This window comes from Herpailurus yagouaroundi, unplaced genomic scaffold, assembly GCF_014898765.1.
Source record: "Herpailurus yagouaroundi ecotype Mexico unplaced genomic scaffold, PumYag 186, whole genome shotgun sequence".
Lineage (NCBI taxonomy): Eukaryota > Metazoa > Chordata > Mammalia > Carnivora > Felidae > Herpailurus > Herpailurus yagouaroundi.
Genome location: NW_024412417.1, coordinates 2,666,980 through 2,691,092, shown reverse-complemented (window position 1 = coordinate 2,691,092; position 24,113 = coordinate 2,666,980). Strand labels below are relative to the sequence as shown.

The 24,113-nt window shown below is 36.1% G+C and overlaps 1 protein-coding gene across 5 annotated transcripts in view; it reads left to right on the top strand.

The window, feature by feature from the left end:
• The window catches only part of NBN (nibrin), a 52,903-nt gene that overhangs the window by 5,992 nt on the left and 22,798 nt on the right, over positions 1-24,113 (top strand). For 4 of the 5 annotated variants that reach the window (XM_040493933.1, XM_040493934.1, XM_040493932.1 and 1 more), the window contains exons 5-9: positions 997-1,100; positions 11,635-11,752; positions 12,763-12,956; positions 19,861-19,958; positions 22,815-22,941. In XM_040493933.1, the coding sequence (XP_040349867.1) occupies positions 997-1,100; positions 11,635-11,752; positions 12,763-12,956; positions 19,861-19,958; positions 22,815-22,941 (641 nt within the window). The remainder of the gene's footprint in view (positions 1-996; positions 1,101-11,634; positions 11,753-12,762; positions 12,957-19,860; positions 19,959-22,814; positions 22,942-24,113) is intronic. The other variant, XM_040493936.1, reaches the window with a different exon arrangement.

The following is a 24,113-nucleotide window of genomic DNA, read 5'->3' as shown; positions in this document are numbered from 1 at the left end:
GGACGCTTAACCGACTGCGCCACCCAGGCGCCCCTCAGATTTCATTCTTGAGAGACACCCTAAGCTGCTTGCTCATATTTAAGTACTACCTCTTGTTATTAGAAACATATTTAGAAATTTTTCAGTTGGATTATTTCCTAAAGTTATGATGAATCTTGATTTTTATATTCAGTGGTATTTTCTAATCTTTTTCAGGTTTTGATATATTTGATGTTGATAGTTTAGTTCACTTGCTATTTGCGGTTTCTCCACCCTCACCCTCCCCGATCTCCATATATTTTGAGCTTTTATCCCTCCCCAAACTGTTACTTTTATTTACTTTCTCAAAAATACTTGAATCCATAGTTACAATCTGTTCAAAAGGCATTTTTTTAGGCAGAAAAGGTCTTAAAACTCATATTTATCTCTAGGGTACTTGATAGACTTAGTCCTACGATCTACTTTTTAATATTTAATGTCTTTTAAATTGGAATGCATTTTAAAATTGATTTATATCTTATGTTCTGCCTTCTCTAAAGCAGGTTTTTTTTTTTTTAATTTTTTTTAATGTTTATTTTTTGAGAGGGAGAAAGAGTGCAAGCAGGGGAGGGGCAGAGAGAAGGGAGACACAGAATCCGAAGCAGGCTCCTTTCTCTGAGCTGTCAGCACAGAGCCTGATGCAGGGCCCAAACTCAAAAACCATGAGATCATGACCTGAGCTGAAGTTGGATGCTTAACCAACTGAGCCACCCAGGCACCCCCCTCCCCAAAGCAGTTTTTAAATTAATATTGTAATTGGTGGCTTCTTAAAATCAAGTCATTCTATAGAGATTTGTATTACTAAAACTAAGTTAGTGGCCAAATATTGACTTGAATTTTATAGATTGTGGCTCCTTTATAAATTTAGAGAGATGAAAGGGAAAACATAATAGAACAGCCCCTTTGTAGTTTCTTAAAAAAGAAAAAGAAAAGCTAGAACATGAGTGTATGTATTCACATATGTTTTCTTCTTTTCAGACAATATGTGCACTCATTTGTGGACGTCCGATTGTAAAGCCAGAATATTTTACTGAATTTCTTAAAGCAGTTAAGACCAATAAACAGCCTCCACAAATTGAAAGGTATATCCTATGTATATATTTTTAACTTATACTAGTTTATTAAAGGATATGATAAAGGATGCTAACCAACAGCCAGATGAAGACATGCACAGGGCAAGGTATGGGGAAAGGGCAAGGAGCTTGCATGCCCTCTCCAGGTGCACCACCCTCCCTGTACCTTCATGTGTTCACCAACCTGGAAATTCCTGTATTGTGCATTTTAAATGTAATATGATGTACAGAATGTGATAGCACTGATTTTATGTAGTCTTAACATAAATTATAAAACATATAAATGTAAAACATAAAAACTCTTAAAGACTGTTTCAGGATATAGTGTTCAATTTTACAAAGTTTTTTTTGTTAGTATGTAAAGAACGGTTTGTTGTCTTCAATCTCAGTGAGTGAAACAAATGTGACATATATGCCAGTATTTTATTTATTTTTTAATTTTATTTTTTTTAATTTACATCCAAATTAGTTAGCCTGTAGTGCAACAGTGATTTCAGGAGTAGATTCCTTAATGCCCCTTACCCATTTAGCCCATCTCCTCCTCCCACACCCCCTCCAGTAACCCTCTGTTCTCCATATTTATGAGTCTCTTATGCTTTGCCCCCCTCCCTGTTTTTATATTATTTTTGTTTCCCTTATGTTAATCTGTTTTGTCCCTTAAAGTCCTCTTATGAGTGAATTCATATGAGTTTTGTCTTTCTCTGACTAATTTCACTTAGCCTAATACTCTTCAGTTCCATCCACGTAGTTGCAAATGGTAAGATGTCATTCTTTTTGATTGCCGAGTAATAGTCCATTGTATATATATACCACGTCTTCTTTATGCATTCATCCATCAGTGGACATTTGGGCTCTTTCCATACTTTGGGTGTTGTTGATAGTGCTGCTGTAAACATGGGGGTGCATGTGTCCCTTTGAAACAGCACACCTGTATCCCTTGGATAAATACCTAGTAGTGCAGTTGCTGGGTCGTAGGATAGTTCTATTTTTAGTTTTTTGAGGAACCTCCATGCTGTTTTCCAGAGTGGCTGCACCAGCGTGCATTCCCATATATGCCAATATTTAAACAAAATAGTTGAAGGACAGCAAATGGCACAGAGGTACAGTCCAGAGGCCACATGTTCCAGTGCCTGGCATCATGTATACAGGACCCCTGGAACTGTGTGGTGCAGCAATGTCATTCTGTGGAGTCACATAGTCCTGGGCTAGACTTTTAATAGCACTGTGGCCTTGCGAATGAGCTTATTTCTTCTGAGCATCAGTTACCTCCTTTGAAAAATGAGATTAATATTTGTCCTGTATTTAAGTATTTAGGAGTGGCATTATTTTAAGTAATAGAGTATACAGAGTCTGAGGATGTTGCCTGGCACCGTGATAGGTGCTTGTTAAAAGAAATGTTCCTAATTGCAATAATATCTGGTAGGATCCGTAGTAACTTTTATGATGATGATGATGCTGGTGATGATGATTTTAGATAACTGCTAAATTTGTGAACCACCAGACTAAAGGATCTACCTACCTTATATATTGTATTTCTGATGCTTTGAAGTAATATAAAGCTACAGTTGAGGAGGAAGATGTTTGGATTTTTATTTTCAGATTGCATGGTTGAATTGCTGGTGACTGTAAAAATGAGTAGGTGTTTTTAGTCACCCTAGCACATGAACATGCTCTGTTAAAATATGTCTCTAGATTATAGCCTTTATGACATAATAGGTATACTTTATAAGCTCATCTGAATCTCTATAGGATAACTTTGAGTATTTGAGGCTTTAAAAATCTGAAATGTTAGGCAAGTTAAGAATTGTATTAGTATTTGTAAAATATCGTTACATAAACTATTTTGCCCAACACAGGTTTTGTGTGTGTGTGTGTGTGTGTGTGTGTGTGTGTGTGTGTGTGTGTGTTTTAGGGACTATTTATATCTGATAATATGTGTCTGCTTTATTTTTTTTATGTATCTGCTTTTAAAAGTAACTGAAAGACATTTCTCCTTGTTTTTATTTTTCCCTTGGGAGGTTTCCTTTATATTGAGGTTAACTGATAATGTATTGTTTTTGGACTCTAGAAAGAGGGCCTTAGGTATTAAAATAGATGATTCTAAAACCTTTTTTGAATCCTAGACCCCTCTGAGAGCAACAAAACACTAGTCTTTCCTCTAGAAACTTCACTTACGTACTGCCAACTTGCAAAGTATTTCAACAGAATCACATTTTTTTCCCTGAAGCCTATTTGTGATCCTCCCTAGGGAACCCAATAAAGCCTATAAGTAATGATCTTTGCTACAGATAATAAACAATTATTAATTCTGTATTACTTGGGAGTGGAGGGGTCTGATAGGTTTCTACTACTGATAATACATGTTTTATGGTCTTGAAGTTTTTAGGTTTAGTCATTGATTTCTACTTATTGTTCAGACTCACTTAGGTGTGTTTAACCTGGATCTGTTTTTGAATTTAGGTTCGTCGTAATTTTTTCTGGCTTTAATTTGTGACTCTATTAACTTAGATGACTATAATAAAACTTCTCAGCTATAAGGTTATTCAGTAATTTCTAATTCATTGTTAACCATGAAAAGCATTTACATTAGCCATGTTTGATAATGGCAACTGATCAAATTTTAATATTATTTTAAAATATGTAGTTTTTTGCCTTACTAGATTTGTGTACCTATTGGGATCCATTCTGATATCCTTGTTGAAGTCTTATTTGACTATATACTCAACTATCAAATAGAAAAAGGATTAAATTTAAATATTAAATAGGATGGGTTACAAAAGGTTTATGAAATTGTGGCTCTTTAATAAAATGTAACTACCTCTTAGTTCTGAAACAGCATTATCACTGGATTTAAAATAAGAGGTACAGTTTTGGGGTATCTGAGTGGCTCATTTGGTTAAGCATCTGACTTTCCGTTTTGGCTCAGGTCATGATCTCATGGTTTGTGAGTTTGAGACCTACATTGGGCTCTGCACTGACAGCACAGAGCTTGCTTTGGGATTCTCTTTCTCTCTCTCTCTTTGCCCCTGCCCCACTTCCTCCCTCCCTCCCTCCTTCCCTCTCTCTCTCTTTCTAAATAAATAAACTTTGAAAAAAATTGAATAAGAAGTATATTTTTAACCTAACAAAAAGTACAATTCTATTTAGTGCGGTTATGTCTTCATCTTGGCACTGTTACTTATTCAGAGTAAGACAGAGTTTAAGCTTCATGTACCTGACATGATTTGTGAGATCTTACTTGCCTGTATTGTCATCAAAATACCAATGCTGATGAAGTCATTTTTAGAAGACTCCATTTAAAAGTACTGAATTTTGATTATTTATACTTTATTAAAGGAAGCTCATTAAAATATTGTATATTTTGTGAATGTTAAGAAATGACCCCTTAGAAAAGAGAAGGAGTTACCTTTTGTTTTAATTTAGGTCTCTCATATTGTGGAGTGCCCTCTCAGTTACTATATTTCAAATAACAAGCATTGTGTTTGGGAAAACACTGTTGGGAGAAAATTAGTATATGCATTCATATGCAACTTGCTGAATGTGCCAAGAATACAAGGCCCTGACCACCCTCTCTATACCCAGACCATTTCTCATGGTTTGCAGTGAGAAGCCTTGAGGGAAGAAGTAATGTCCCTCCAGGCACAAAGAACAGGTCTTCTTATAGCTTGCTGTGAAACTGAGTGGATTCTTAAGTTCAGTGTTCCTCTCTCCTGTAACACAACTTACTGTTTGTGCCTTTTATACTGTACCCACAGGACTGGTCTGAGAGGAGATATGCTACAAATAACGCTGAGGCTTGCTGCTCACTTTGTCTCTGACCCAGGAGTCTTGTGTCTTCTGCCCACATCCAAGAAACAGGAACAGGCTGTTGGCTTGTAATCAAATATCAGACCCAAGAAACATGTTAGTCTGAAACAGTCTTAGTTTAGGAAGTTTATGGAGTTGACTGTATGTAATCAAAATTCAAGGCAAAGAAATTTAACATACATCAGAAATTTTTTACTGGCGATAAAACCTCACATTTACAAGTTGTGTATGTCAGTGTAATTCAAGCCTTTTAAAGATCACCAAAAGAATGCTGTATAGTAAGTTCTTATACAAATCATGAACATATGCCTATGGGACTAATGAAATAAAGAGCCATCCAGATGTTGGGCAGATGAACATTGAGGCTTGAGATACAGTATTTTTGGCCAGAATTGTATGTGAATTGAGAAAAATTCTATATTTGGATAATCTTGAGACAAAAATGAAGATGATGTGCTTTGAGTTAGATGAAATTTATTGAAGATGATGTAAAGAATTTAAAAAGTCATAGAATGTACGTAGGGAAAGTCAGGATTTCCAGATTAATACTTTATAGAATTTGTGAATTATATGTAGTAGTTACTATATAATAAAACAACTATTTGTAGCTCTTGAAGCTTCCATAGAAGTGGGCCAAATTGTTTTAATTTTTTCATTATAGAAAATGGAGATTAGATTATATTTGTGGTAGCCTAGTATTCAGAGACCTTGATCTCTCCCAAGTTAATTTACTCTTTTCCAAAGTTTTTACTAGCTATCAAATCACTGTAGTCTCAGAAATGCTTTAAAACTTCTAGAATGTATTGCTTCAGAAATACTGATTTTTAGTAGTGATTTCTCACTTTATGTTTGTTTTAATTTTTTTTAGTGTTTATTTATTTTTGAGAGACAGAGACAGTGCGAGTGGGAGAGGGGCAGAGAGCGAGAGGGAGACACAGAACCGAAGCAGGCTCCAACCTCTGAGCAGTCAGCACAGAGCCCGTTGCAGGGCTTGAACTCACGAACTGAGATCATGACTTGAACTGAAGCCGATGCTTAACAGACTGAGCCACACAGCCGCCCCAAGTTTTCTCACGTTTATTATTAGTTTCCTTTCTTGTTCTCATCCATACACTATTAAAGAGAAAAAGACTTCTCTGGGCATGTAAAGTTCAGAACATAGTGTATTATTTATCACTATATTATCAGTTGTTTCTATACATCATATGCATACATATATATGTATTGTACATGACTCCAGCATTTGGTTAGATTCTTCACAATACAGTGATGTATTTTTTTTTAGATCAGTCTTACTGAGTGGCTCAAATTTCCCAGTGTTTTTAAAAGAAAACTAAAATACTTTTTTTCAGTACCAGAATTTTTTAGTTTTTTATTAACGTTTATTTTTGAGAGAGAGAGTACAGGTGAGGGAGGGGCAGAGATGGGAGGGACACAGAATCCAAAGCAGTCTCTGCCATCAGCACAGAACCCGACACAGGGTTTGAACCTACAAACCATGAGACCATGAACTGGGCCATAGTCAGATACCCAACTGACCAAGTCACCCAGGCACCCCTTCAGTTCCAGAAATTTAATTTAATTTAATTTAATTTTATTTTATTTTATTTTATTATTTTTTTAAATTTTATTTTTAAATTGACATCCAAGTTAGCATATAGTGCAACAGTGATTTCAGAAGATTCCTTAGTGCCCCTTACCCATTTAGCCCATTCCCCCTCCCACAACCCCTCCAGCAACCCATATTTAAGAGTTCTCCATATTTGAGTCTTTTAAGTTTTTGTCCAGTCCCAGAATTTTAATGGTTAAATTTATATATTGAGGAAATTGAGGGATGTTTATACTTTTAATTTATTAGATGAGTTTTTAATTTATATTTTGTACTATCAGTTTATTTATTAACAAATATTTCTGAATGCCTACCATGAGTTAAGCAAGATAGACCTGAGGATATAGTGATGAGCCAAAAAGCATTACAGTTTGTCTTTATGGCACTTGGTAGAAGAGCCAGATACTGAAAAATGACACATTAAAGTTAGGACTCTGGTAGTGCCATCAGGGAAAACAAAGGGTGTATCACGCTCCTGTCTTTAGGAGCCTGGCTCAAGGTTTCTTCTTTTTTGTTCTTTTTTTGTTCGTTTAATGTTTATTTTTGAGAAAGATAGAGCGTGAGCAGAGGAGGGGCAGTGAGAGAGGGAGAGAAAGAATCCCAAGCAGGCTCCACCCTGTCAGTGCAGAACCCCACAGGAGGCTCGAACTCATAACTGTGAGATCACGACCTGAGCCAAAACCAAGAGTTGGATACTTAACAGACTGAACCACCCAGGTGCTCCAACAAATGTTCACTCTTTATTGAACTAAACTACAGTTAACTGATCTTTGGGTACAATAAACCACTATTTGTGGCAGAATTAAGAAAGTATGAATAACACAATGGTGTATGTAGATAATTTAAAAATCATTTTATGTCGTTGGAAAACAGTAAGACCCTCACATCTCTTTAGTCATATGTATGTGTTGAACGTACGTACCATTTTTGCCTGGGTATGGCTCCATCTTCCAGTGTTAACATTACTGTGTATACTAATTTCGTAAACGAGCCCTTGTGTATAAGTGAAGTGTTAATTGCCTTTCATGCTGAAAGAAGAGTGAAATATGGGAGAATTCTTGTTAAAAGGGAGAGGATAAAAGGCATAGTAAAAATTTTTCTTAGGGGCGCCTGGGGCTCAGTCGGTTAAGCTTCTGACTCTTGGTCTCAGCTCAGGTCTTAATCTCAGGGTCTGATTTCAAGCGTCGTGTTGGGCTTCATGCCTTTTTTAAAAAAAAAAAAAAAAAAAGAAAAATAATTTAACACTTAAAATTGTTTTCATTATTCTTTGTGTAACTTTAAAAGTAAATAAAGGGGCACCTGGGTGGCTCAGTCAGTTAAGCAGCCGACTTCGGCTCAGGTCATGATCTCGCGGTCCGTGAGTTCAAGCCCTGCGTCGGGCTCTGTGCTGACAGCTCAGAGCCTGGAGCCTGTTTCAGATTCTGTGTCTCCCTCTCTCTGACCCTCCCCCATTCATGCTCTGTCTCTCTCTGTCTCAAAAATAAACGTTAAAAAAAAAAGTAAATAGAATTTTAAAGTCACTTATCTAGAAAAATCAGAGTAATGCAGTGGGTTGCATTTCATCCTGTTGGCTAAGTCAGCTTTTGCTCGCAGATAGCTCATTTGAGATTGCAAGTTCTAGGAATCATAATTTTAGAACATCTGTTGTAGCAGGTTGAAACATGTACATTTGTGGTTTCAATCAGTTATCAGAATTTTTAAAAAATTGTTTAATCATGACTTAGCTGACTTTGTGAAATATGTATGTGGCCTAGGAAGACTCTAAGGGAAGAAAAAATATGTAAAGAAATTAGTTCTAAAATGGGGGATGGTGAGGGGCACCTGGGTGGTTCAGCAGTTAAGCATCCGACTCAGCCCAAGTCATAATCTCACAGTTCATGAGTATGAGCCCTGTATTGGGCTCTGTGCTGTCAGCTTAGACCCTGGAGCCTGCTTGTGATTCTGTCTCTCCCTCTATCTGCCCTTCCTCTGCTCATACTCTCTCAAAAATAAACATTCAAAAAAAATTTTTTTAAATGTGGGATGGTGATCCTCATGACCAAAATATTTTTACTACATTGACTGTTTGCTCTCTGCAGATGGTTAATTCTTGATTTTTTAGTGACTAATTGTCCAGGTTGTGAATTTCCCCTGTCCTGCATTGTCTCCTCCTCATCACCATGCTGTGTTAGTAAATTATTTTTATTTAAGGTTTTATTTTTATTTAGAACAGTTTTAGCTTCATAGCAAAATTGAGAGGAAGGTACAGAGGTTTCCCACGTACCTCTCATTTCTACACATGAATTGCCTGCCCCATTTAGGGTATTCTCCATCAGAGTGGCATATGTGTTAAAGTTGACAAGCCTACATTGACACATCATAATCACCCAAAGTTCATAGTTTACATTAGGGTTTACTCTTGGTGTTGTACATGTGGTGGGTTTTGATAAATGTGTAATGACACGTATTCATCATTATATTATTGTAGTATTTACATTGCCCTGAAAACCCTCATTGTTCCCACTCCCCCAGCTTCCAGCCACCACTGATCTTTTACTGTCTCTGCCTTTTACAGAATGTCATATATAGTTGGAATGATACAGTAGGTAGCCTTTTTAGAATGGCTTTTTTCACTTAGTAATATGCATTGAAAGTTTGACCATGTCTTTTCATAGCTAGATTGCTCATTTCTGTTTAGTGCTGAATAATACTCCATTGTTTGAATGTACTACAGTTACTCATCCATTCACCTACTGAAGCACATCTTGGTTGCTTCCAAGTTATGGCAATTAAGATACAGCTGCTGTCAGGGCACCTGGGTGGCTCAGTTGGTTAAGCGTCCAACTCCTGGTTTTGGCTCAGGTCACAATCTCATGGTTTGTAAGTTTAAGCTCCACATTGGGATCTGTGCTGACAGTGCAGAGCCTGCTTGGGATTCTCTCTCTGTTCTCTGCCCCTACCCAACTTGTGCGCTCTCACGCTCTCTCTCAAAATAAGTAAACTTGAAAAAAAGGAATAAAGCTGCTGTTGACATGCATGTGTGGGTTTTTGTATAGGCATAAGTTTTCAGCTCTTTTGGATAAATATCAGGGAGTGTGATTGCTGCATTGTACAGTAAGGATGGGTTTAGTTTTTGTCAGAAAGTACCAAACTGTCTTTCAAAGTGACTTTGCCATTTTACATTCCCACCAGCAATGAATTAAAGTTCCTGTCATGCCATGTTCTCATGAGCTTCTGGTGGTGTCTGTGTTCTGGATTTTGGCCATTCTCTTATGTGTGTAGCAGTATCTCGTTCTGATTTGCATTTCCCTGATAACATGATGTTGAGCATCTCATTGTTTGCTATCTCTGTATTTCTTTGGTGAGGTACCTGTTAAGATTTTGGCCCATTTGTTAATCAGGTTGTTTTCTTACTGTTGAGCTTTGAGAGTTCTTTGTATATTTTGTATAACATTCCTTTATCAAATGTGTCTTATGCAAGTATTTTCTCCCAGTCGCTGGTTTGTCATCCATTTTCTTGACATCGCCTTTCACAGAGCAGAAAATTTAAATTTTAATGAAGTCTAGCTTACCAGATATTTCATTCATAGATCATGTTTGATGTTGTATCTAAAAAGTCATTGCCATAACCAAGGCCATCTGTATTTTCTCCTATGTTATCTTCTAGGAGTTTTATTTTTATATTTAGGTCTATGATTCATTTTGAGTTAATTCTTGTGAAGACTGTAGGGCCTGAGTCTAGATTTGTTTTTTTGTTTTTCTGTTTTTTGGGTTTTTTTTTTTTTTTTTTTTTGCATGTGAATGTCCAGTATCCTCATTGTTGAAAACACTGATCTCGGGACTCCTAAGTGGCTCGGTCAGTTAAGCATCCAACTTCAGCTCAGGTCATGATCTTGGGGGTTCATGAGTTCAAGCCCCGCATCGGGCTCTGTGCTGACAGCTCAGAGCCTGGAGCCAGTTTCAGATTCCGTGTCTCCCTCTCTCTCTGCCCCTCCCATGCTCATTCTCTCTCCCTCTCTCTCTCAAAAAACAAAACAAAACAAAACAAAACAAAACAAAAAACCCTTTAAAAAAAAGGAAAGACTGAACTCCTGTATTGTCTTTGTTCCTTTGTCAAAGATCGGTTGAGTATATTTATGTGAGTTTGTTTCTGGGCTCTCTAGTCTCTTGTCTATTTTTCATTATACCAGACTGTCTTGATTACTGTAATTTTATAATAAATCACGAATTTGGGTAGTATTAGTACTTTGTTCTTCCTTAATATTGTGTTGGGCCTTCTGGATCTTTTGCCTCTCCATGTAAATTTTAGAATCAGTTTGTCAGTATCCACAAAGTAACTTGCTGGAAATTTTATTGGGATTATGTTTAATCTATAGATCAAGTCGGGAAGAACTAATATCTTGACAATATTGAGTCTTCTTATTCATGAATATTAGTAATTAGTAATTTTTACTTGAAAGTGGATAAGCTGAAAGGCTGGTCCATTCTGCATTGTTGTAGCAAAAGATTTGATTATGTAGAAAGTTGGAACTGTGGAAAGCTTAAGAATTATCTGTTGATTTTGCTTCTGTATTTTCTTCTTTTCCCTCATTTTCATGGATGATTAAGGTGTTCTTACAGCATTATGTTAAAGAGCTAAAAGATTGTGTTTTTTAATCTCACTTTGGAAGTTTTATTTAAACTGACAAAAATAAGTTTTAAAATTTCCTGAGCTTCTCCAATGGACTTATAATAAAACACAATAGTAGTTCACAGAATTAGATGTGAACATTAACACACATTGGTTCCCAGGAAACCCGAGATGCCAATAGAATTTGATCTTTATGGACATTGTCTTTTTCAGCCTTTTGTAATTCACATAACTTGTTTGATTCATGTTTATTAAATTGTATTTTATGATTGTCTGCCCTTGGATTATATTTTTTCAGAAAATAGAGAACAGTTCTGCTATTTTATGTGTCACAATTTTTCTAGATGCTTTTTGCCTTTTTGTCCCAGATAAAACTTTAAAAAAAATGTTTTTTCATGGTGTTATGGAAATTAAACCTTTCTAGTGTCTAGATAGCTACTCTGCTTACAAATTTAACAGTACACATACAGAATAGTATATAATTAGAATATTCTTTAAAAAAAATTTTTTTTTTACAGCTTTTACCCACCTATTGATGAACCAGTTATTGGAAATAAAAACATTGATCTCTCAGGACGACAGGAGAGAAAGCAAATCTTCAAAGGGAAAACATTTGTATTTCTAAATGCCAAACAGGTAATGGGCTAAATTTTCCTAATGAAGATGTTATAAACTAGGATAAATTAATAACATTAACAGTAGTAAATGCTTTTTTTTTGAGATTTTGTATAGAAGCGCGAAGTGAAATAAACTGGCCCAGGCACCAGAACTTTCCCGTTGTTGATGTATATGATTATGGTATTTCTTGATATATATTAATTGGATAATTAAGGCTATGTTAATATATAAGTGGGGGAGTGGGGACAGAAAACTGATTTAAGTCCTTACTTGGTCAGTTAGTAAATGGGTGTTGAATGTCTTATATGTGCCAAAATGGGCATTCAAGGAGTTTAAGTTGTAGGTGCAAAAATGCAGGCAAACCCACAGAGCGTTGTGAATTATGATAAAGAAGTGCAAACAGCGTAACAATTCCACAGCTGAAGAGATACCTGGTGAACCAGGGATTTTCTGAGAGGAAGCTCAGATTGTCTTCTCAAAAAATAGAATCAATTGTACTTTTATGTTACTTCCCTAATAGAGATGAATGGATAAAGAAGATGTGTGTACATACATGTACACATACCTACGTGTGTGTGTGTGTGTGTGTGTGTGTGTGTGTGTGTATACACATTACTGAGCCGTAAAACAAAGAATGAAATCTTGCCATTTGCAACAGCATGGATGGGTCTAGAGTATAATGCTAAGCAAAATAAGTCAGAGAAAGACAAATACAGTACCATTTCATTCATATGTGAAGTTTAAGAAACAAAACAGATGAGCAAATGAAAAAGACAAACCAAGGAACAGATTCTTAACTGTAGAGCACAAACTGATGGTCACTAGAGGGGAGGAGGTGGGGGTGAAATAGGTGATAGAGGACTAAGGAGTACACTTGTCATGATGAGCACTGGGCGATGTGTGGATCACTATGTTGTACACCTGAAACTGATATAACACTGTTCACTATACTAGAATTAAAATAAATTTAAAAAAAGAATGTACTCAAAAATTGGGGCTATTTCATTACTTTTTGTTTCCGTTTTTAGCATAAAAAGTTAAGTTCAGCAGTTATTTTTGGAGGAGGAGATGCTAGGTTGATATCAGAAGAAAATGAAGAAGAAGATAGTTTCTTTTCAGCTCCTGGAATTTGTGTTGTTGATGTAGGAGTAACAAATTCACAAACTCTAATTCCTGACGCTCAGAAAACATGGATTCACTCAATTATGGATATGCTCCAAAGGTACAGAATGATTCATTTAAAAAAAAAAAGCAATTTTATCTATAACTGAAAATTTATTGTAACTTAGTATGCTAGAAATAGAATATCTTTATAACAAACACAAATGTAAGTTTTTTTTTCTGAAATTGCCTAGAACTGAAATGTATTTGTTCTTTGGTCAGTGCATATAAAAATCTTAAGTCCTGTCATATAGGCTACCATGCAAAAGCAAGAAAAAATGCTATATATTCAATAATAGGATTTGTAGTGGGGAGAGAGGGTGCGAAAGAGATAAACAAAGGGTTTTTTTCTTAAACTTTTTATTGATATTAATGATCTTAGCATTGTTGAAGCTTAAAAGTATTGTAAAAATGTCAGGCTTGGCAGTCTGCTGACCAAATTTCTATTCACCTACCAAAAAGTAGTTACGGCCTAGGGTATTTAATATATCTAAAAAGTCCATAGCTATTCCCTACAATACTCATTTTTCCTGTCCCAATAGTCCTTCTACTAGATTGATTTTATTTATATGTTTGCTGAAACAAAAGTTAATTTTTCAGTCATCTGTCCCATAAATATTTTTTTTTAATATTTTTTCAACGTTTTTTATTTATTTTTGGGACAGAGAGAGACAGAGCATGAACGGGGGAGGGGCAGAGAGAGAGGGAGACACTGAATCGGAAACAGGCTCCAGGCTCTGAGCCATCAGCCCAGAGCCCGACACGGGGCTCGAACCCACGGACCGCGAGATCGTGACCTGGCTGAAGTCGGACGCTTAACTGACTGCGCCACCCAGGCGCCCCTATAAATATTTTATTTAATGGAGATGTAGTAACTGCTACAAAAAGAAAATACTTGTATAAAAACGGTGATATCTTGCTACTACATCCAGAATTTACTATTGTTTTCATATGTTTTAGGCACTGGGAATATAGTGGTAAACAAGGTGGCTGTGGTCCCTGCCACCATTGGAGCTTACTGTCTAGAGGGAAAGACAGATTAAGACAAGTAACCAGATAATTACAAATGTGTATAAAGGAAGTGGAATAACAAGGCAAGGGGAAGAAGTTTATTTTAAATAGCATAAAGAAGAGAAGGCCTCTTTTAGACAATACTTTACCTATGACCAGTCTTTGAAAGCCAGGCAAAACAGCAGTAGTGAAAGCTATGCTTACAGAATACTGTATAGCAGATCCTAAGAGTTTTAACGTATATAAAGACATTTAATCCTCACACAACTCTGTGTATTATCTACTGTTATGGTACCCATTGTATAGATAAGACAAAAGGGGTAGAACACAGGGAGTGAGCAAGAGCCAGGATGTGAACCCAGGCAGCCTGGATACAGAGTGCATGCTCTTCACCATTACATCTCACTGCTTCTCAGCATGTACCGTGACCCCGAGGTAAGAAAGTAGCTACAAAGTTGATCAGAGGCTGGTGCCTTCATCATACGGTGACATTTGGCCCCATTACAATTTGGTTCTGGAGGGAAGGCAGTTTTATAATTTGAGAAAGACCGACACTTAAGGTAACATGTGTCCACTTAGTCCAAGCCACTGATAGTCATTGAACGTGCAGTTAGATCAGGCAGGTGGCCAGTAAAGCCAGCTATTAACTGAATTTCAGACAAGGCAATACTGGGATTGGCTACTGCCATAGTTCTATTGATTAGTTGTAAAAAGTGGGTATTGGGGGCGCCTGGGTGGCGCAGTCGGTTAAGCGTCTGACTTCAGCCAGGTCATGATCTCGCAGTCCATGAGTTCGAGCCCCGCGTCAGGCTCTGGGCTGATGGCTCAGAGCCTGGAGCCTGTTTCCGATTCTGTGTCTCCCTCTCTCTCTGCCCCTCCCCCGTTCATGCTCTGTCTCTCTCTGTCCCAAAAATAAATAAACGTTGAAAAAAAAAATTAAAAAAAAAAAAAGTGGGTATTGGACATCAGTGGTTAAAATTAAATACCTTGTGAAGAAAATTTCAAAGTCTAAGGGAAATGATTTTTGTCCTTGCTAAGGTATATTCCCAGTATCTTAGCTCAAATTTGGGAACTCTTCCTGTTACTAATTTAGTTATCTTCTCTTTATCCTTTCCTCCTCTTTGCCTTTTCCTCTCTTCACCTGTTGCACAGTTTTGCACAAAATTGGATGAGTCTTAATCCTTGGTTCATGATACACTGTCATCATGGAATCATAACTAATACAACTTAATTTTGTTCACTAGTTAAGTAGTTATTTATTTTTTTATTTTTTAATGTTTACTTTTGAGAGAGAGTAGAAGACACAGAATCCAAAGCAGGCTCCAGGCTCTGAGTGGTCAGTACAGAGCCCGACACAGGGCTCAAACTCACAAACCGCGAGATTATGACCTGAGCTGAAGTCAAGAAATTTAACCGACTGAACCACCCAGGCACCCCAGTAGTATTTTAAATTACATAATAAATATCTGAGAATCTGCTTTGCAGAATACAAGCTAGGTACTTGAAAATAACCTACCTCTAAAATAGGATACTCCTAGCCCACTGTCCCCCCTACATGGGATAACTATCTTCCTGAATCCTTTGCTTATCATTTTATATACAGTTTTATTGTTTTTTAATATATTCCTAAAATATGTGTATGTATGTTTTAGTTGATTTAACTTGATAACCTGGTCCTCATACTGCATGTAATCTTTGGGGATTTTTTTCACTTGATACATTGCTAATAAGAATTCATCCATTTTGTTGCATGTTGCTGTAATTTGTTTTGATGGTAAAATATGTTTCATTGTGCGAATAGACCACAGTTCATTCATTTTTTCCACATTGAAAAATACCTTATTTCTGGTTTTTATTATTGTAAACATTGCTATTAAGATCATTTTTTATATTTCCTGGTTGTACTTAATGCAAGATTTTCTTTGGAGAATATTCTTAGGGTTAGGACTGCTGGGTCATGGGTGATGTGAACACTCAACCTCTGGAGGTGGTATCAAATTCTTTTCCGCTTTATACTTCCACCCACGGTATATAAAAGATCAAGTAGATGCACATTGTTTTCAACACTTGATATTTTTAGACTTACCATTTTTGTTAATTGAATGGATGTATATTCATGTCTTAAGATTTTGATTTCTATTTTTCTCATCACCAGTGAGAAACATTTCTTTCTAATGTTTATTGGACATCTGTCTTTCCTGTTCTGAAATAGCTGTTCATGTGTTTGACCTCATTTTCTATTGGTGTAATTGTTTTATTTTTTTAAATATGGATTTTTCAGTTGTGTGTATGAATGTGTTTTAGTTCTATACAATTTTATCACATTTGTAGGTTCATATATTCACCACCTTAGTCAAGACACAGAACAGTTCCATCACCACAGGGATCCCTCCTGTTGTTCTTTTATAGCCACACCCACTTCCCTCCCTCCTTTCCTCTCTCCGTCCTCACTTCCCACTCCATGTTCCCAAATCCTGGCAAACCACTAACTTATTCTCCACTTATAAAATTTTGTCTTTTAAAAGAATGTTGTATAAATGAAATCATATAGCATATAATCCTTAGGACTGGGCTGCTTATTTAGCATAATTCCTTGGAGATTCACCTAAGTTGTGCGTATCAGTCATTCATCCTTTCTTATTGCTCATTAGTGTTATGTATAAATATATGTATATACTACGGTTTGTTGAGTCATTCTATTGAAGGACATCTGCATTTTTCCAGTTTTTGTAAAGAATGAAACCTGTATAACCATACATGTACAAGTAAGTTTCTTTTGAATATAAGTTTTTATTTCTTTGGGATAAATGCCCCAGAGTACAATTCCTGGATCATGTGGTAATTGCATATTTGTATGCTCTTCTTTTTTATTTGTATAAGTTCTATATATTTCTCAATATTATTCCTTTTTTCACTTGTATGTATTGCAAAATCTTTTACCACTTTGTCATTAGTGTTTTACTGGTGATACATGAAAGCCCTTAATTTTAATATACTAAAAATTAACATTAAATAACCTTTTCTTTCTTAGTGCTCTTTGTATTTTAAGAAATCTTTCTAGGGGTGCCTGGGTGGCTCAGTCAGTTAAACGTCTGACTTCACCTCAGGTCATGATCTCACAGTTTGTGAGTTCAAGCCCCGCATTGGGTTCTGTGCTGACAGCCTGGAGCCTGCTTCGGATTCTGTGTCTTCCTCTCTCTCTGTCCCTTCCCCACTTGTGCTCTGTCTCTCTCTGCCTTTCAAAAATAAATAAATGTAAAAAAAAAAACTTAAGAAATCTTTCTGTTCTTAGATTAAAAAGATATTCACCTATGCTTTTTACTAATTTGTTGCTACTGTTTTGATATTTTGTTTTTGAAATTTATTTTTATTTATTTATTTATTTTTTATTTTTTTTAATGTTTTATTTATTTTTGAGACAGAGACAGAGCATGAACGGGGGAGGGGCAGAGAGAGAGGGAGACACAGAATCGGAAGCAGGCTCCAGGCTCTGAGCCACCAGCCCAGAGCCCGACGCGGGGCTCGAACTCACGGACTGCGAGATCGTGACCTGAGCTGAAGTCGGCCACTTAACCGACTGAGCCACCCAGGCGCCCCTGAAATTTATTTTTAATCTATCTGGAATTGATTCTGTTTTATACCAAAGTTCCATACATGCATAGGGATGTTTTTGGCTTTATTCCATTGGTCACTATGTCTGTTCTTGTACCAACACCACATTTACTACATTGTTTTAATTACTATAACATCAAGTCCTCATAATCTACTATGGTAAATCTTTCTGCTCTTCTTTAGAATCGTCCTGTCCATTCTTTGCTCTGTATTTTTCCATATACATTTTGAGTCATCTTCAGAAACCTTGCTGGGATTTTGATTAGGAATGCCATTGAATTTACAAATCAATTTGGGGAGAATTAACAATTTTTATAATTTCCCTGTAGACATCATGAGTACCTTTTATTAGATTTATTCCTCGGTACTACATATTTTTTGGTAGATATTATATGTCTGGTAAGTAGAACATAAATATGTTATTTCTAATTACATTTTCTAATATAAATTCAGTAGTCATTTAGATATTACTCTTATATCCTGTTACTTTTGTTAGCCTCCCCTTTATTTCTAATGTATCTGCGGTCTTTTTTTTTTTTTTTTTTTTTTTAAAAATCCTCATCTGTAAGTAAAGTTTTTGTCCTTTTTTTTAGATCCTTATACCTCTGATACTTCTCTCCTTTTCTATCTTTCTCTGTTCATACCTACTGGAACCTCTAGAGTAGTGTTGAATTAGGGTTAGTAGCCACATTTATCTCACTATTGACTTTAAAAGGATTGTGTTTCCCCATTTAGGATGACATAGTATCTGTGTAGCATTTTTAATTATATGTTAAAAATGTTTTTATTTTATGGGGCTAAATTGTATAACTAATTTACATAATTTACAGTTTCAAAAAAAGGTAATAAAATATCAATTTTGAATTACCTGAATTATAAATAGATATGTGATCACTTGATTATAATACTTTATTTTTTTAATATTTTAAAAATATTTTTTGAATGTTTTTTTATTTTTGAGGGTGAGAGACTCAGAGTGTGAGCTGGGAAGGGTCAGAGAGAGCGGGAGACACAGAATCCGAAGCAGGCTCCAGGCTCTGAGCTGTCAGCACAGAGCCCGATGCGGGGCTCGAACTCACAGACGGTGAGATCAGACCTGAGCCAAAGTCGGGCACTCAACTAACTGAGCCACCCAGGAACCCCATAAAATTTTTTTGTTTTCAAAAAATGGTTTTATTATTTTGAGAAAGAGAGCGTGTGCACACAGAGGAGGGGCAGAGAGAGAATCCTAAGCAGGCTCCACACTGTTAGCACAGAGCCCAGCACAGAACTCAGTCTCACGAACCATGGCATCATGACCTGAGCCGAAATCAAGAGTCAGATGCTTAACTGACTGAGCCACCCAGACGCCCCTATTCTGCTTTAAAAATATATTTTAATATGGTATTGTCATAATTGCACATACGGTTGAATTTTATTTACATAAACCTAGGACGTAAACAAAATGTTTAGCATTTGAAAAAGACTTTTTAAACTACAACCACTTAAAACATCTTTACAATAAGCGTTTAAAGGAGTTTTATAGTTCTTAAAGTCTGAGGTAGAGTTTCTATATGGCAGTTATTTCATTCACAGAAAACAGAAGGTACGTACCGTTCACTGTATGATTCTTTAATAAGTTTGCTTAATACATGTAAATTTGGTAAAATGATTTTATTTACTAAACTTTAAATTATAAAACATGTATAGATACAGCTTATGATAGTTCTTTGTAGTTTTCTCTCTCCTTCCCTGTCTACCGTCTTCTGTCTCTCAAGTTTTATCTTTGGATCCTAGTATTAGGTTTGCTTATAAAAATTTCTTTTAGGGGCTACTGGGTGGCTCAGTCAGTTGAGTGACCCACTTCGGCTCAGGTCATGATCTTGCAGTTTGTGAGTTCAAGCCCCGCGTCAGGCTCTATGCTGACAGAGCCTGGAGCCTGCTTCGGATTCTTGTCTCCCTCTCCTCTTTGTGCTCTGTCTCTGTCTCTCTGTCTCAAAAATAAATAAATGTTAAAAATTAAAGAATAATTTATTGCTTCATCGGGGCATTACTGTTTTTTGTTTTTGTTTTGTTTTTAATTCTAAAAATTACAGAATTTCAGAACTGGAAGTCTCTATATCCTTTATTCTAGGTCTTTATTTCTAGATGAAATAACCGAGTTACTAAAAGGTGATGGGCTTGCCCAGTGTAGCATTGCCCCAATTTAGTAGGCCAGTACTCAGTGTATTTGAAATTCTCTCCATACCGTAAAATTGTGATACCTCTTTAAGGAAGGAATAAAAAGATTCAACTTGATACCACTTTAATAAGAGTTGTTAGTTTCAGTATACTATCATACTTAATCTGTTTTATTTTCACAGGCAGGGTCTTAGACCTATTCCTGAAGCAGAAATTGGATTGGCAGTCATTTTCATGACTACAGAGAATTACTGTGATCCTCACGGCCAGCCAAGTACAGGTAATTAAAGCATTATTTTCTTGATTCTATAACATCTTTATTCATAACTTGATGATAGACTGTATGCATATTACTCTGTACTTGTCAGGGATAACCATTTTCACCATCTTTTAACACTCCTTATCCGTTTATTTATTTGATAAATATTTGTAGCTGCCGTGTACTGGGCACTGTTGCTAAGTGCTGAGGATACAGTGGTGAATAAAGTAAAACAAGATACCTGTTCTTGTGAACTTTATATTCTAGAGGTCAAGATTCAGTTAATAAACAAACACATTGGACAAGTTCATGTAAGGCCAAGCATAAAGAGAAAGCTAAAACAAGACCTGAAATTTTCTCTCTGTAACTTCTACTCACGAGGTCTGCTGCCATTCCTTCTCAACAGCCAGTGCCCCATTTGAACCTTCTGTTGTCTGATTGTCCTGAGGGCTGTTGTAATTGCACCAATGATGGTCCTGTCTCCATAGTCCCCTCTACAGTTAACATTTCACTTTGCCAATAGAATCAGCTTACCTTTTCTTAAAACCTTTTACAAGCTCATTATTTATGAAGTAAAACCCTGAGCCCTTCATCAAGAGGTCTGAGCCCTCAGCAGTTTAGCTGATAAAGCCTTTCTCCCATCTTCATCTTTTTAAAAATACATCTCCCTACAGTATATATGTGTCATATTATTTATAGTTTCCACACTCCTTGATCTTGCTCATCATGGTCCCTGTTCTAGAATGTCAGTACTGCTCTTCAAAATTTGATTCATTCTGCAAATGCTTACCTGCTTCATGAAGTTTTTCTAAGTTGTTTTGTCTCCCATAACTCTCCAAATCAGAATTATTGTGTCTTCTGTACCCCAGTAACTTTTTTGCATTCCAGTTAGCGTTTCTTCTTACTTTGAAATGTAACCAGTTTCCATGCCTCTTTCAGCCACTAGATTAATTATCTGTTACTAATTTTGGATTCCCTGACAGCACCACGCATAGTACTTGTTTGTACTAGGTATGAATGTTTCCTTAATTGAACTAAATTGTTGGTACACAGGATTATCTTTGCCAGTGTGGAGCAACAAAGTTTTATCATCCACTGTTGGAAATGTGTTATGGCCAAAAGGGCCTTAGAGATCATCTAATCTGTCTTTCTTTCAAAAGGTAAGAGAGCTCTCAAGGCTGAGAAAAGATAAGGTTCCGTAAATACTTCATGTTCAGCCCAATCCTAAAGTTTGGGTGTTTTGAACACTTAGACTAGTACCTTTTCTATTGTATCATTTCATATAGAAACAGGGTCATAAGGAGTAAAAATCAACATTAAAATCAGTAGTATTAACTTCTTGCAAATGCACATAGGTGGGTCTGTATAGTTTCCAAGTCCTAGACATCTGACTTATAAACAATTTTACACCATAACCTGTTGTGGGGGAATAGACAAAATCATGTATCTTTCCCTTTCTCCCCTCCTTACTTTCTTCCTTCCATATTTTTTCATTTATTAATTCAGATATTTATTGAATATTTGTAATATACCTGTAATCTCATCACTTGGAATAAAGAGGTGAGCCAGTCAGATTCCTTCCTATATAGTATTTTCAGCAAGGAGAACATTATAAATGTTTTGTTGACAAACATCACTTATTTGGGATCTTTACATTCTACTTATAGTTTCTTTTAGTAATAATGTAAGTATTTGTAATTATTATTTTTTACAAACATAAGTGCACGCTGACATGAATTCTAAGGATATGTGTGTTTAAGGAGATGCGAATGAGCTTCTAAGGAGGTCATATAAGGAAAGTGACAAGTCATTTATATACCTGAATTTGGAATCAGCAATAAACATTTATTTAGCACATCCTATGTCATGAGGACCTAACAAGTGATAATTTAACTTAGTAGATGTCAACTTTTTAAAATTTTCTTTTAATAATTTAATTCCATTAACTTATTTATATGTACTGTCTGAAACGTTGCTCAGGTACCAAAGATTTAGATATGAACAACAGCCAGCTCCTACTCTTGAGATTCCAAGTCTAATAAGGGAAAGAAACAAGTAAACAAGCGTAATATAAAGTGATGATAACAGCTAATACAGTACTTGCATAGTACTTACTGTTTCCACGCATTTTTTTAAGTGCTCTCCATGTATCAATTCATTGTGCCTCAAAACAAAATGATCCAGATTTAATGAATGAGGAAACTAAGGCATAGAGAGGTTAAATAATTTAATGCAGGTCGTGTAGCTGATGGTAAGTGTGCAAAAAGTTAACAGTGTGATGTAAAGGGTGGTATGGGAGCTGAAATGAAGGATACCTAATTCAGCGTGGGAGGTTCAGAAAAGTATACTGGAAGAGTGGCACTTGAATTAAGTTGTTGTTCTAATTAATGAAAAGATGAAGTAATCATTATGGTTTTCTGGAGTGACCACAAAATTTGTGCCTAAAACTATGTATGTCTTTTTTTTCAGATAGTATTCCTTCAGAAAGTGAAACTCACTTTAATTTTGATTTGTGTAGACCAAGTAGGGTCGATATTCTTTCTGTGGGGAAGAAATGCAATTTTTTGGCCTACTGACTTAAAGCATAATTTGAATTATAATTTGTTGGTTTTATTTTTATTTAAGATTATAATACTTCATGAAAGATTTGATGTAGCTTTAAAATGATTTGATGCAGATAAGCCCATTACAAATGCCAACAAGCTGCTTTTAGGCTATTTCGTTAAGTATTTGTTGGCTCCACTGACTGAAGATAACTGTGTTCTATGTTACCAACTTACTTTCCTTGGCATGGAACAGTCTAACCATTTTAAGTGACAAAATGTTCATCTTGTGTCTAGCAGTTATGATTCTTCCTTTTGCTTGTGTGATTTACAGCATTGAAGATGACTCCAGGGCCAAGCTTTTCCCAAGGCTTGTCTGTCAATGAAAAACTAATGTTAAGTGCCCCAGTGAACACTACAACATATGTAGCTGATACGGAATCAGAGCAAGCAGATACATGGTAAAGCTTCATTGTTAACAGACACTTAATTCTATCAGTGAGTTAATAGTATATTTATGAAGTAAAGTCAGTGCCATTTTCAGATTAGTTCTTAGGAGATAAAGTATGGGAGAATGGGATGTCATGTTTTAGGGCAAGATTGGTGAACTTTCTATAAAGGACCAGAGAGTAAATATTTTTGGCTTTGTGGGTCATTGATCTCTGTCACATCTATTTAGCTTTGCCATTGTAGCATGAAAACAGCCTTGGACAGCTTGTAAATGAATGTGTGTGGTTGTGTTCCAATAAAATTTAATTTACAAAAATAAGTGGGAGGCCAGATTTGGTCCGTAAGCCATAGATTGCTAACCACTGTCTTACAAAGTTTTTTTGTTGTTGTTTCTTAGAAATGCACATGGAAGACCAAAAAGAATTATGTACTTTTTTTGTGACTGGTGAAATAACTTTGAAATAAATGTGTACTGTATAATGTTGCCTTTATCTGAATATTACAACTTTGGAGATACTTTTTTTTTTTTTATGTTTGTTTTTGAGAGAGACAGAGTGTGAGTGGGGAAGGGGCAGAGAGAGAGAAGGAGATGCAGAATCTGAAACAGGCTCCAGGCTCTGAGCTGTCAGCACAGAGCCCGATGTGGGGCTCGAACTCGGGAACAGCAAAATCATGACCTAGGCTGAAGTCGGACACTTAACCCAGCCGCCCCTTGGAGATCCTTTCTGTGTTTCTACCTGGCTATCTAAACAATTAATATTTGTTTGTGAAGATAGTTTTCTAGTAGTTCTCTATTTGAAGAGGACTTTTTTGTTCTTTGGGGTTTTTTTTGAGCAAGGGCAACTTACATATATTCTTCGGTATTTTTCATTTAAGATAGTATATTTTAAATAATCCATAATAAACTATTCATATTGAAAGATATTTGTGATATCACTATATTGGATCATATTTAAAATTTTAATATATCCTTTTGTTATATTGAGGTCAGATATAACTTTAGAAATATTTTTTAATGTTTGTTTAGTTTTGAGAGAGAGAGCGCAAGCATGGGAGGGGCAGAGAGGGAGACACAGAATCTGAAATTGGCTCCAGGCTCTGAGTGTCAGCACAGAGCCCCACATGGGGCTCGAACCCATGAACCATGAGGTCATGACCTGGGCCGAAGTTGGATGCTTAATCA